This window comes from Rana temporaria, chromosome 13, assembly GCF_905171775.1.
Source record: "Rana temporaria chromosome 13, aRanTem1.1, whole genome shotgun sequence".
In the NCBI taxonomy this organism is placed as follows: domain Eukaryota; kingdom Metazoa; phylum Chordata; class Amphibia; order Anura; family Ranidae; genus Rana; species Rana temporaria.
In genome coordinates this window covers 114,794,975-114,809,457 of record NC_053501.1, presented here as the reverse complement: position 1 = coordinate 114,809,457, position 14,483 = coordinate 114,794,975, and the positions used below count along the sequence as shown (strand labels likewise).

General features: G+C 54.3%; 2 protein-coding genes across 2 annotated transcripts; both read right to left on the bottom strand.

Annotated features, from left to right (window-relative positions):
• Positions 1-3,502: 3,502 nt before the first annotated feature.
• On the bottom strand, positions 3,503-13,140 carry SLC25A44 (solute carrier family 25 member 44). The gene is made up of 5 exons (XM_040332286.1): positions 12,992-13,140; positions 12,671-12,750; positions 7,386-8,031; positions 5,349-5,476; positions 3,503-4,175 (listed from the first exon to the last, which is right to left on the bottom strand). The coding sequence occupies exons 3-5, from the start codon at positions 8,005-8,007 to the stop codon at positions 3,984-3,986; spliced, it is 942 nt and encodes a 313-aa protein (XP_040188220.1). The 5' UTR covers positions 8,008-8,031; positions 12,671-12,750; positions 12,992-13,140; the 3' UTR covers positions 3,503-3,983.
• LOC120920137 (proline-rich protein 36-like) lies at positions 8,258-10,022 on the bottom strand (the record flags this gene model as incomplete). Its single annotated transcript, XM_040332051.1, has 2 exons — positions 8,258-8,312; positions 9,139-10,022. Coding segments are annotated over 2 exons (939 nt in total), but the record flags the coding sequence as incomplete, so codon positions are not given.
• Positions 13,141-14,483: the final 1,343 nt, after the last annotated feature.

Below are 14,483 nucleotides of genomic sequence, written 5' to 3'. Positions count from 1 at the left end.
GAGGGATCCCTTTTATAAGGGAGACTCGATCGACGACGTCAGTCCTACAGCCACACCCCCCTACAGTTGTAAACACACACTAAGTGAACACTAACCCCTACAGCGCCCCCTGTGGTTAACTCCCAAACTGCAACTGTCATTTTCACAATAAACAATGCAATTTAAATGCATTTTTTGCTGTGAAAATGACAATGGTCCCAAAAATGTGTCAAAATTGTCCGAAGTGTCTGCCATAATGTCGCAGTCACGAAAAAAAATCGCTGATCGCCGCCATTAGTAGTAAAAAAAAAAAAATTAATAAAAATGCAATAAAACTATCCCCTATTTTGTAAACGCTATAAATTTTGCGCAAACCAACCGATAAACGCTTATTGGGATTTTTTTTTACCAAAAATAGGTAGAAGAATACGTATCGGCCTAAACTGAGGGAAAAAAATATTTTATATATGTTTTTTGGGGGATATTTATTATAGCAACAAGTAAAAAATATTGCATTTTTTTCAAAATTGACGCTCTATTTTTGTTTATAGCGCAAAAAATAAAAACCGCAGAGGTGATCAAATACCACCAAAAGAAAGCTCTATTTGTGGGGAAAAAAGGACGCCAATTTTGTTTGGGAGCCACGTCGCACGACCGCACAATTGTCTGTTAAAGCGACGCAGTGCCGAATCGCAAAACCTGGCCTGGGCATTTAGCTGCAAAATGGTCCGGGGCTTAAGTGGTTAAACCCAGCAATCTGCTCTATGAACACTGTAGGCCTCTACTCATTCAAAGCCCGTTAAATTGAATACAGCCAAGGCGTATAACAGAAATCAGTAAAGTTCAGGTAACCGTTGCCGTCAACATTCTTAATTTTGTAAAGGTTTACATCCTTGTGGTCAACCGAAACGCGTCGAATATCTTGTGAATTATTGAAGCGGCTTTGGAATCCCTTATATGAATTTGGGCTGGCTCTTGTTCTTTTGGTTTAGGATCCACCCTCCAGGGCATTTTGATGTCATTTGCATAACTCCTCCCCCAAGAGCCTGCCCACTGCTGTGCACCGGGGGGGGGCTGAGGGCTCTTGAGAGGGATTGGGTGCTGTGATGGGTTCAGGAAGCCTTTCCGGCCTCCCATGATCTGCCTTTATTACATAGAGAGAAATCACAGAGACCCAGTGAGGGCCAATACAAGGAAACGAAAACCATAAAAAGGTTTAAATTTAAGAATTTAGTTAGAAGGTTGACTTGGAGAGGGGGAGGGAAGGCAACACACAAACCGATTACACATCAACTTTTTCTTGACAGAGTTTAGTAGGGATGGAGCCCGTTGGGTTTCTTTTGCCATCTTTGACCCCATGGAAGGGTTTTTACCCCCACTTGTCGCCATTCTTTCTAAATGTTCTCGATATTCCACTTTAAAAATTTCATGTTAGATGCTCCCTCTCTCAAAGGAGGGTTTCAACGTTTTTAATTCTATTCCTGAGCTATAGGTACCTCGTGGGCGGGGCCTAGTGCGACATAAAAGTCTAGTTCGTCATATAATTCTTTAAGAAGTGGTTATATCCTTTAAAGTGACTCTAAAGGGTGCATTTTTATTTTAAAATAACAAGCATGTAATAGACACCTGCTCTGTGTAACGGTTTTGCACAAAGCAGCCCCCCCAATCCTTCTCTTCTGGGGTCCCCCGCCACCACTCATGGCTCCTCCCCTCTGCAAGCTGCTTAGCACCCCCACCCTCTGTTTGCTCCTTACTGGCTATGATTGACAGCAGCAGGAGTCAACGGCTCCTACTGCTGCCTCTCTATCCAGTGAGGAGGGAGAGAGCTGCTGCTCTTGTGCACAATGCTGGATCGAGATGGGGCTCAGGTGAGTATTTGGGGGGGGGGGGGGCAGCTACCCCCCCCCAAATACCTTTTACCCTAATGCATAAGGCCTTGTTCACATGATCTTATAGCGGTAACAAACACTCCCGCTATGCAATTTTGACATTGCGCTTTGCATGCGATTCTGTGTGTCGCATAGGGCAGCACACGATTCACTCACTTAAATAGGCTGCCCCATGCGTGTTTGTTGCCTGAAAAGAAGCTCCTGCTCCCTTTCTTTTGGGGGGGGGGGGGTAAAACTTCACATGATGATTTGTGAAGGCGCGGTTTACCACGCAGAATCGCATCATATTTTGGAGTGCAAATGAAACATAAAAGGGGGTTGTAAACCTTCCTGTTTTTGTTCACCTTAATGCATCCTATGCCTAGTCATTGGCTCCCGCTGCCGTCAATCAAATCCAATGACGTAGGCGTCAGGGGGGCGGGGCCGAGTCCGGCATTCGTGTCTATGGACTCGGGAGCGCGCCCGCAAGATAACCCCTTTTGGGAAAGCGCTTTCCCAGAGGGGGTTATCCGATGTGGGGAGGAGCCGAGACAGCCGCCATTTAGAACCTTTACAATCACTTAATGCCATGCAAATGCGTACAGCACATGGTGCTGCCTTTGCCACGCGATTTAGGATTATGGGCAATGTAAACAGGGCCTTAAAGCGGCAGTTCGCCCCCTTACATGCCACATTTGCCACCTACGGGCCGTCTAGGCGATCTCCTGGGACACGTGACTGGGACGAAAATTTGGCCCTGGACTTCATGCAGACCGGCCCTCTTTGACAGGTCTCTCCCATGGCGGCCGGACAACTCCTGCACCGGTCACCCGCACCCCCTCTTTCCCTTCACTAGCCGTTCTACTTTATTAGAGTAGAATGGCTGGTACTGGTATTTTTATAGGCAGTACCAGTGGGGAAGCTAGACATTATTTCACCCGGGGCACAGAATCAGTTGGGTGCCCCGCCCCCCCCCCCCCTTATGGGACAAGATTAGGCAGAAGTGAGAAACTCCCAGGCCATAACTGTTGCTGTCTGTCCCCTCCCCCATGCTCCTCTGTCATCCCCCCTGCTCCTTTGGTCCCCCCCCCCCTGCTTCTTTGCTCCCCCCAGGTGAGCGCTGCAGGGAGGGAGAGGAGGTGAGCACTGCGGGGAGGGAGAGACAAATGGGGCGGCGGTCTGCTGTCACTGAAGCCGGCCCACCGGGAAACTCCCTGGAGTCCCAATGGCCAGTCCATCCCTGGGTCCCAGGAGATCGCCTGTCCCCCCCCCTGGGAGCACAGCCGGGCCATGAAGCCCGAAAGCCGTCACGGCCAGGTGCACCAGAGGGGCAACGGAGGCGCCAAGGAGAGGAGCGACGCTAAGGGCGGGCAGGCGGCCGCATTGCTGGACAGTGGAACAGGTATCAGTTTATTAAAAGTCAGCAGCTACACTTCTTGTAGCTGCTGACTTAACAAACATTAAAAAAGGCTGGAACTCTGCTTTAAAGGTTAAAAAATAAAAACAATACAATTTAACTTTAGAACCACTTTAAAAAAGGGAAAACTTTTCTTCCATGCTTCCAACAAAATTTGGCAAATCCCATTAAGTAAAAATCAATAAAACTATGTATATATAAAAAAAAAGGAAAAAATTAAATTAAAAAGAGTCCATTCTAAAAATACAAACACCATTTATGTTAAATAAAGAATAAAAAAAAAAAATTAATTGGGCCAAGGTGGTGCCACAGCGGACCAGAATACGATGGGTGGGCACTGGAAAAAATGGTCACAAACACAGATTTAAAAATAAAAATGCAACAGGGGGCGCCGTTTGACGCCAAGAATGCAGGGTGGCCAAATCCCTCCGTGTCCACCCCTTGGGATAGCCCAGCAGCAGTGGTTTTCGTTTTTTAACCCCCAATAAAACCGAAGTTCCGATCGCACTTATTGTACGATATACACATATACAGTCTCTCCGTATTTTCTCTCTTTGTGCACAGACACACAAATATATACACACACACACACACACGCGATTGTGTACGATCCAGTGGAATTTGGACTGTCTTTGCAGGGGCCGTCCACCAGCGCGGTTGTGGCCCGAGCGTGTCGCCCCCCCGTCTCTCTGCGGGATCATCTCCGAGTCTACGTACTGTCACCAGTGTCTTGAATCTACCATCTCGGGTCTGAGGCTCAGTTTCTTCAGAGTCTCGTAGCCCACCACTATGACCATGGTAGAGGGGGTGGAGGAGATGATCCGGGCGGAAAGGCCTTTGGTCAGGCCCCAGGGTCCTTCCTCCGCCATCAGCTGCTTGAAGGTGTTGATGATTGAGCTTTTTCCCTCAACCTGAAATATGAGGAGGAGAAGGAAGAGAGAGATGAGGAACCGAGAAGTACATCGTAATATCGTTAGAGGTCGACCGATACGGGTTTTTCTCTGGCCGATGCCGATATTTAGAAATCAGGGCGGCCGATGGCGGATATATAATGCCGATTTAAAAAAAAAAAAAATTGTGGCACTGGCTCGTGGCACTGGATGGCACTAATTGGCACTGGAAGATGGCACTAGCAGAAGGCACTGATTGGCAGGTGGCACTTATTGGCAAGGGCAGGTTGCACTGGATGGCACTGAAAGATGGTACTAGCAGATGGCACTTATTGGCACTGATTGGAAGATGGCACTGGTTGGCACTGACTGGCAGCACTAATTGGCACTGGATGGCAATAGCTAGCACTGGCACCAATTGGCATTGGCAGGTGGCACTGATGGCTTTAGTTGGCACTGGTAGGTGGCACTGGATGGAAGGTGGCACTAATTGGCACTGGATGGTCGACCTCTAAATATCGTCATGGCAGATGGCACTGGACGACAAGTGGAACTAATTGGCACTGGCAGGTGGCACTGGTGCAAAAAAAAAAAAAAAAAAGTGTCACCCCCCTCAGTACAGACCCCCTCTCCCTCCACTATAGACACCCCCCCCCTGCCCCTCGTAGTACAGACACCAGAGAGCAGTGTGTGTCCCACGAGCGCGGCCCCTCCTCCTCTGTGGGTGTAAACAGAGAGGAGGGCCGCCGCACTGAGCATACCAACCAAGATGACCGCAGCTCCGGAGCTAGGACGAAGCCGCGGCCTTTCCTGATGCTGTGACCGCAGCGGCAATCCGCGGATTGCCGCTGCGGTCACAGCATCAGGAAAGGCCGCGGCTTCGGCCTAGCCCCCGGAGCCGTGGCTCTGCTAGCGGCCATGTTAAACATCGGCCTAATTTGGATAGAAATCAGCCGATGCCGATTTCTCCAAAACGGCCAAATATCGGCCGATATATATCGATCGACCTCTAAATATCGTCATTCAGAATAAAGATACACAATACCAGTCCTTCTCAACTTTTTACCATGGAAAAACCCTTAAAAAAATTCCAGGCTCAGGGACCCCCTACTAACAATTACTATATCTAAAGATCATTGTATATTAGTGTCATTGTCACTGAGAAGAACCCCCCCCCCCCCTCTGTTGTGTTACCTGCACTCTGGCCCTTATGACATCCATGGGATTGGTGATGGTGGCCGCTGTAGCTGCAGCCATGGGCGCGGAGATGGCTTGAAGCAGTAGGTGAGGACAGTCTTTAGGCGACAGGCTTGATAATTGTTCTGGAACAAAAAAACAAAAACAAATGGAGGGTTATAACATGGGGGGGGGGGAATAAATAAATAAAAATCACATTATACGGCCATCCTGAAATCCAATCCCAAGCGATTTTGGAATAGGAAGTCCTGTGACTCCGCCCACTAGACTCCACCTATAACAAATATTACTTATGGGGTAGGCTGACTTCCTGAAGCAAGCCTGCCCCCCCCCCCCCCCCTGCAGTGCGGCGCCTTTCCTTAAACACATGCGCTTCACCTTCCCTTTAATGGTTCCTTCAGAGCTGGGGGTCTCCTAACCTTCTAAACAAAGACGGTTTACGGACCTTAACACTTTAGGGGGCAGACTGTGGCCATTGGGGGGAAAAGTGTGTCCTGGCATAGAGTGTGATAATGCCCCATCATATTCCCCCCACCAACACCAGTGACGGGCACCATTCCTCCCACAAACACCAGTGACGGGCACCATTCCTCCCACAAACACCAGTGACGGGGCACCATGCCTTCCACAAACACCAGTGATGGGCACTATGCCTTCCATAAAAACCCTTGATGGGCCCTATTCCTCCCACCAACACCAGTGAAGGGGCACTATTCTTCCCACCGATACCAGTGAAGGGGCACCATTCCTCCCACCGACACCAGCGACGGGGCACCATTCCTCCCACCAACACCAGCGACGGGGCACCATTCCTCCCACAGACACCAGTGACGGGGCACCATTCTTCCCACAGACACCAGTGACGGGGCACCATTCCTCCCACCGACACCAGTGACGGGGCACCATTCCTCCCACCGACACCAGTGACGGGGCACCATTCCTCCCACCGACACCAGTGACGGGGCACCATTCCTCCCACCGACACCAGTGACGGGGCACCATTCCTCCCACCGACACCAGTGACGGGGCACCATTCCTCCCACCGACACCAGTGACGGGCACCATTCCTCCCACCGACACCAGTGACGGGCACCATTCCTCCCACCGATACCAGTGACGGGCACCATTCCTCCCACCGATACCAGTGAAGGGGCACTATTTCTCCCACCGATACCAGTGAAGGGGCACCATTCCTCCCACAGACACCAGTGACGGGGCACTATTCCTCCCACCGACACCAGTGAAGGGGCACCATTCCTCCCACCGATACCAGTGAAGGGGCACCATTCCTCCCACCGATACCAGTGAAGGGGCACCATTCCTCCCACCGACACCAGTGACGGGGCACCATTCCTCCCACCGACACCAGTGACGGGGCACCATTCCTCCCACCGACACCAGTGACGGGGCACCATTCCTCCCACCGACACCAGTGACGGGCACCATTCCTCCCACCGACACCAGCGACGGGGCACCATTCTTCCCACTGATACCAGCAACGGGGCACCATTCCTCCCACTGATACCAGCAACGGGGCACCATTCCTCCCACTGATGGGGAACCAATGTCGTCGGTGGGAGGAACAGTTCCCCATCGTCGGGGGGAGGAACAATGCCAGTAAGAGAGTGCCCCATCATCTGCATCAGTAAGATAATGCCACATCATCGGTGTCAGTGGGAGGACTAGTGCCCCACTGTTCCTAATAGGGGGGGGGGGAGATTGCCCCAGGGCCCGGAAAAAAAAGAAAGCAAAAAGGGCCATATCTGGCACCCGGGCCACAGTTTGGAGACCACTACTTTAGAGAAACACGTGGTACTTCTGGGTATAAAGGAGCATGCAAGTCCATTCCCTTCTTCTGGGGGGGGGGAGCCTCAGTCCGGTGTAAGCTCAAAAGTTAAATGTAATTTAAATGCAGCAAGTGGAAGGGAGTCTTTCCAGCAGGTCAAAGAAAACAGAGGTCTACTCTTTCTAAAAGTTAGGCTATACAAACCCTTTAAAAAAAAACTACAACTCCCAGCATGCCCTGCCACCCACCTGCATAGAAGTGGTAGAAAGGCCACCACACGGCACTGTTGGGGATGTAGGTCATCAGCGAAGCCACGTAACCCCGATAAAACCCCTTGGGCCCGTCCGCCCTGAAGATCTGCATGATGATCTCCCTGGTCTGGCCGAACATGATCGTCTGCTTCCTGTCGGCGCTGCTGATGCGGAAGCGGCCCAGGCTCTCCCCGTGCCGCTGCATCATGAGGTGCTGGGAGATCACGTCGATAGGCACGGTGATGCTCTGCGCCACCAGAGACGCCGATCCTCCCGCCACCAGAGACTTGACCGTGTTGCTGCTGCTGTAGCCCGACACGTACTTGCGGGTGAGTTCGTAGGTGGTGACGTAGCACTGGCCGGAGATCAGGGTGAAGGTGTTGACCAGGAAGCCCCGGTACAGGCCGGCGGCCCCCTCCGACCTCACGATCTTCACGAAGGCGTCAAACGTCCCGTTGTAGAGGCTCTTCCCCTTCTGCACCTGGAGCCGCGTCCGGATGAGCGTGAACGGGTAGACGCTGACCCTGATCATCATCGTCATGCAGACCCCGAAGACATAGAACTTCTTCTTGTCCAGGTGCTCCCACTCGATGATCTGGATGTTTCGCTTGTCCTCCATGATGCCGGATTGACGCCGTCACACCTAAAAAAGGGAGACACCGCGATTATTGTAAACCCGATCCACCAGATCTAAAGCCAACTCCCTCTGCTGGAAGCTGGTGGCATTGACTACTTAGAACACACTTGCTACTATTTGTTACATTGTATCCCCATGTGGTCAAAATTGCTAGTGTTGCACAAGACGAGCTTCACAAAGTTACAATCCAGCTTTGATTTCAGGCTCCCTATGGAATCCCAACCTGAGCCCCTCATTGAGTGAGGTGGAGGGTGGCGGCAAAACCCATCAGTTGAGCTTTTTTTTTGCTAGAAAATTTCGATATAATATTATAATATATAATATTATATATAAGTGATCAAATCAGGGGTCCATAAGGGGCACAGGGTTGCCGTCCCCCTAGTTTGCATGCTGGGAGCCGGACTCGAACGTTTCTATGGCTCGAAAAATATATGCCATTGTTGTCTTCCGGCTTCTCCTCCTGGCCAATGAGGACAGGTGGCGGATCCGGCTGGCGGGGTGAGTGCAGAGGGGGACCGCGGCGGGGTGAGAGCGGAGGGGGACCACGGCGGGGACGGACCGTGAAGGGTTGAGTGCAGAGGTGGACTGCGGTGGGGTGGGAGCGGGGAGGGGGGCAGGGACGGACCATGAAGGGTTGAGTGCGGAGGAGGACCGCGGCGGGGTGTAGAGCGGGGAGGGGGGCAGGGACGGACCATGGAGGGTTGAGTGCGGAGGGGGACCGCAGCGGGGTGAGAGCGGAGGGGGACCGCGGCGAGGACGGACCGCTGAGGGTTGAGTGCGGAGGGGGACCGCGGTGGGGTGAGAGCAGAGGGGGACCGCGGTGGGGTGAGAGCAGAGGGGGACCGCGGTGGGGTGAGAGCAGAGGGGGACCGCGGTGGGGTGAGAGCAGAGGGGGACCGCGGTGGGGTGAGAGCAGAGGGGGACCGCGGTGGGGTGAGAGCAGAGGGGGACCGCGGTGGGGTGAGAGCAGAGGGGGACCGCGGTGGGGTGAGAGCAGAGGGGGACCGCGGTGGGGTGAGAGCAGAGGGGGACCGCGGTGGGGTGAGAGCAGAGGGGGACCGCGGTGGGGTGAGAGCAGAGGGGGACCGCGGTGGGGTGAGAGCAGAGGGGGACCGCGGTGGGGTGAGAGCAGAGGGGGACCGCGGTGGGGTGAGAGCAGAGGGGGACCGCGGTGGGGTGAGAGCAGAGGGGGACCGCGGTGGGGTGAGAGCAGAGGGGGACCGCGGTGGGGTGAGAGCAGAGGGGGACCGCGGTGGGGTGAGAGCAGAGGGGGACCGCGGTGGGGTGAGAGCAGAGGGGGACCGCGGTGGGGTGAGAGCAGAGGGGGACCGCGGTGGGGTGAGAGCAGAGGGGGACCGCGGTGGGGTGAGAGCAGAGGGGGACCGCGGTGGGGTGAGAGCAGAGGGGGACCGCGGTGGGGTGAGAGCAGAGGGGGACCGCGGTGGGGTGAGAGCAGAGGGGGACCGCGGTGGGGTGAGAGCAGAGGGGGACCGCGGTGGGGTGAGAGCAGAGGGGGACCGCGGTGGGGTGAGAGCAGAGGGGGACCGCGGTGGGGTGAGAGCAGAGGGGGACCGCGGTGGGGTGAGAGCAGAGGGGGACCGCGGTGGGGTGAGAGCAGAGGGGGACCGCGGTGGGGTGAGAGCAGAGGGGGACCGCGGTGGGGTGAGAGCAGAGGGGGACCGCGGTGGGGTGAGAGCAGAGGGGGACCGCGGTGGGGTGAGAGCAGAGGGGGACCGCGGTGGGGTGAGAGCAGAGGGGGACCGCGGTGGGGTGAGAGCAGAGGGGGACCGCGGTGGGGTGAGAGCAGAGGGGGACCGCGGTGGGGTGAGAGCAGAGGGGGACCGCGGTGGGGTGAGAGCAGAGGGGGACCGCGGTGGGGTGAGAGCAGAGGGGGACCGCGGTGGGGTGAGAGCAGAGGGGGACCGCGGTGGGGTGAGAGCAGAGGGGGACCGCGGTGGGGTGAGAGCAGAGGGGGACCGCGGTGGGGTGAGAGCAGAGGGGGACCGCGGTGGGGTGAGAGCAGAGGGGGACCGCGGTGGGGTGAGAGCAGAGGGGGACCGCGGTGGGGTGAGAGCAGAGGGGGACCGCGGTGGGGTGAGAGCAGAGGGGGACCGCGGTGGGGTGAGAGCAGAGGGGGACCGCGGTGGGGTGAGAGCAGAGGGGGACCGCGGTGGGGTGAGAGCAGAGGGGGACCGCGGTGGGGTGAGAGCAGAGGGGGACCGCGGTGGGGTGAGAGCAGAGGGGGACCGCGGTGGGGTGAGAGCAGAGGGGGACCGCGGTGGGGTGAGAGCAGAGGGGGACCGCGGTGGGGTGAGAGCAGAGGGGGACCGCGGTGGGGTGAGAGCAGAGGGGGACCGCGGTGGGGTGAGAGCAGAGGGGGACCGCGGTGGGGTGAGAGCAGAGGGGGACCGCGGTGGGGTGAGAGCAGAGGGGGACCGCGGTGGGGTGAGAGCAGAGGGGGACCGCGGTGGGGTGAGAGCAGAGGGGGACCGCGGCGGGGTGAGAGCAGAGGGGGACCGCGGCGGGGTGAGAGCAGAGGGGGACCGCGGCGGGGTGAGAGCAGAGGGGGGGGGGGGGTCAGGGACGGACCGTAAGGGGTTGAGTGCAGAGGGGGACCGCGGCAGGGTGTAGAGCGGGGAGGGGGTCAGGGACGGACCATGAAGGGTTGAGTGCAGAGGGGGACCGCGGCAGGGTGTAGAGCGGGGAGGGGGTCAGGGACGAACCATGAAGGGTTGAGTGCAGAGGGGGACCGCGGCGGGGTGTAGAGCGGAAGGGGGCAGACTGCGGTGGGGTGAGAGCGGAGGGGGAACCACTGAGAAATGAGTTTGGGGGGGGTCCGCACTTAACCCTCAGTGGTCCCCACTCTCTCACCCAACGTGGGCACCAGCACTACTTCCCAGATCCAGCAATGGCAATCACCAATGGTGGATGAAAACCGCCATGACAGGTCCTGTTTTTGTGACACGGGTGTAACTCGTTAGTCGCATCGTAAAACCGATTAATTCCTGACCACTGGCTGGGACCAGTTCTGTGGAATTTCCGGGGATGGGACCCGTCTACTGAATGACACGAGTCGGAGTCTGGTGACACCTCAGGGGAGTCATGTGACTCAGGAGAGAATCTCACACTCATAAAGAAGGGAATAACCATAAAAATATAAAACGCAGAGAGTTCGCCGACCCGACACAACCTCACACTTTATCCCAGTGCTGGAGAGAACCCGACTTCATTCAGAAAAATGAACGATACAGCCTGAAAATAAAGGAGGGAAACAAGGGCGTTCCTTATCCCCTCGTGTACCAAGATACGTTTTATAAACTTCCTGGTATTCAAGGAGTTAAAGCAAAGCAAGCTGCTGTAGCCAAATAGGTGCCTTTAACAAAAATGGCCGACCCAAGGCGTCCCCTCAAAACTGGCGTCACCTCAAAGGTCAACACTGGTGTCCTCTCAAAAGGGCCAACACTCATGTCCCTTCAAAGGCCAACCAAGGTATCCCATCAAAACTGGTGTCCCCTTATAGGGCAAACCCAAGACATCCCCTCAGAGGCCAATGTCGGTGTCCCCTTATAGGGCAAACCCAAGACATCCCCTCAGAGGCCAATGTCGGTGTCCCCTTATAGGGCAAACCCAAGACATCCCCTCAGAGGCCAATGTCGGTGTCCCCTCATAGGGCAAACCCAAGACATCCCCTCAGAGGCCAATGTCGGTGTCCCCTCATAGGGCAAACCCAAGACATCCCCTCAGAGGCCAATGTCGGTGTCCCCTCATAGGGCAAACCCAAGACATCCCCTCAGAGGCCAACATCGGTGTCCCCTCATAGGGCAAACCCAAGACATCCCCTCAGAGGCCAACATCGGTATCCCCTCAGAGGCCAACATCGGTATCCCCTCAGAGGCCAACATCGGTATCCCCTCAGAGGCCAACATCGGTATCCCCTCAGAGGCCAACATCGGTATCCCCTCAGAGGCCAACATCGGTATCCCCTCAGAGGCCAACATCGGTATCCCCTCAGAGGCCAACATCGGTATCCCCTCAGAGGCCAACATCGGTATCCCCTCAGAGGCCAACATCGGTATCCCCTCAGAGGCCAAGCCGAGGCGTCTCCCGAAAAAACGGCCAAGCCGAGGCGTCTCCCGAAAAACGGCCAAGCCGAGGCGTCTCCCGAAAAACGGCCAAGCCGAGGCGTCTCCCGAAAAACGGCCAAGCCGAGGCGTCTCCCGAAAAACGGCCAAGCCGAGGCGTCTCCCGAAAAACGGCCAAGCCGAGGCGTCTCCCGAAAAACGGCCAAGCCGAGGCGTCTCCCGAAAAACGGCCAAGCCGAGGCGTCTCCCGAAAAACGGCCAAGCCGAGGCGTCTCCCGAAAAACGGCCAAGCCGAGGCGTCTCCCGAAAAACGGCCAAGCCGAGGCGTCTCCCGAAAAACGGCCAAGCCGAGGCGTCTCCCGAAAAACGGCCAAGCCGAGGCGTCTCCCGAAAAACGGCCAAGCCGAGGCGTCTCCCGAAAACGGCCAACCCGAGGCGTCTCCTGAAAAGGCCCACCATACCTGTACAGAGCGTAATACAACGCTATGGTAACGAGCTGCAGTCACCCCCCTGAGTATCGGGAACAATGACGGGGGAGGAGTACAAACACAACCAGCCATTACCTCCTCAGGGATCCTTCCACCGACATCCATCAGCCAATCAGAGAATTCCACTGTGATGATCGGAGGAGAGCAGACATGACCTGAGAGAGAGAGGGTGAGGTCAGTGTACAACGCCACAGTACATGTCAGAGCGATATAAATAATAATAGTGTGTGGGGGAGGGGACATTAGAGTGTAAGCTCCTGTGGTGAGTGCTGTATATGAATGGGGGGAGGGGGTGTACAGAGGTCAGGGGGTGTATGTGACTCTACATCGGTCCCCCCACTACAACACACACGCGGTGATTATGATATCGGTGTCCGCCCTCTCCCCCACAGTCACCTCTCCCGTACTCCTCCGGTCCCCGCTCTGTCCCGATCTTCTCCTCCCGGGGACAACCACCACCACCACACCTGCCCCCCAGTCCGATCCCGGAAGTCAGAGGCCTGGCTCTGCCAGCCAATCGCCGCTCGCCGTCATGTCACGCGGGGCGCGGAGATTGCCTTAAAGGGCCAGAGACACTCCCTGCCGTACGCATGACGTGAGTCGTGCCATCCACGTCACAGGCCCCGCCCTAGGGGAGGAGGAGCTGACCCTTGATCATTAATAAAGAGGACCTGTCTGATATCAGTTATACATCAATAAAGAGGACATGTCTTATCAATATATCTATCTATATACAGAGAACAGGTCTTCTTTATTTGTCTATATATAAACATATTTATCCTAATAAAGATGACCTGCCATCTCCCTTTCTATGTATATATATATATTTTAAATAGGACCTGTCATCTATATATATATATAAAAATAAAGAGGACCTGTCTGATATCAGTTATACATGAATAAAGAGGACATGTCATATCAATATATCTATATATATATATATATATATATATATATATATATATATATATATATACAGAGAACAGGTCTTCTTTACTTGTCTATATACATATATTTATCCTAATAAAGAGGACCTGTCATCTCGCTCTATATATATATAAAATAAAGAGGACCTGTCATCTTTCTCTCTTTATGTGTATATATATATATATATAGATGACAGGTCCTCTTTATTTTATATATATATAGAGCGAGATGACAGGTCCTCTTTATTTTATATATATATATATATATATATATATATATATATATATATATATATATATATAGAGATGACAGGTCCTCTTTATTTTATATATATATATATAGAGAGAGAGAGATGATCAGCTCTCTCTCTCTCTCTCTCTCTCTCTCTCTCTATATATATATATATAATAAAGAGAACCTGTCATCTTTCTCTTTTTATGTGTGTGTGTGTATATATATATATATATGGATGACAGGTCCTCTTTATTTTAGAGAGAGAGAGAGAGAGAGAGAGAGAGAGAGAGAGAGAGAGAAATATGACAGGTCCTCTTTATTGGGATCCATATATATATATAATGTATTTATAGGGATGACAGGTCCTCTTTGCTGATTCTAGAACCCCCCCCCGGCCGCCTTCTGTACGTCTCCTTTAAAGTACAAACAGGTCATGTGACGAAACGTCTCCGTATTGGTGAGCGGTGGAGACTGTGGCCACGCCTCTCCATGACACCTCGTCCTCCTCTGCCCGCATCCAACATGGCCGCCTCTTTGATGTGTGTGTGTGTGGGCGCCTGTGACGTCAGGCCGGGCGGAGCCTGCCAGCAGTAGTAATGGCGGGTTCTCCCCAGGTGACATGAATGGGAGGACAGGCTCAGGCCGGGGCTGGAGATCGGTGGAGGGAGGACGGTGAGAGCTCGGCGCTGGGTGTGTATGGGGGGGGGATGGGATATTTCTATGTATT

Bases quoted from the DNA above. Each gene is read 5' to 3' on its own strand.
- SLC25A44 (XM_040332286.1), bottom strand. From the start codon at position 8,007: ATGGAGGACAAGCGAAACATCCAGATCATCGAGTGGGAGCACCTGGAC. The intron at 5,477-7,385 runs GTGGGTGGCAGG...TTTTTGTTCCAG, and splicing joins TTTCTACCACTTCTATGCAG to AACAATTATCAAGCCTGTCG. The intron at 4,176-5,348 runs GTAACACAACAG...CTCATATTTCAG, and splicing joins TCATAAGGGCCAGAGTGCAG to GTTGAGGGAAAAAGCTCAAT.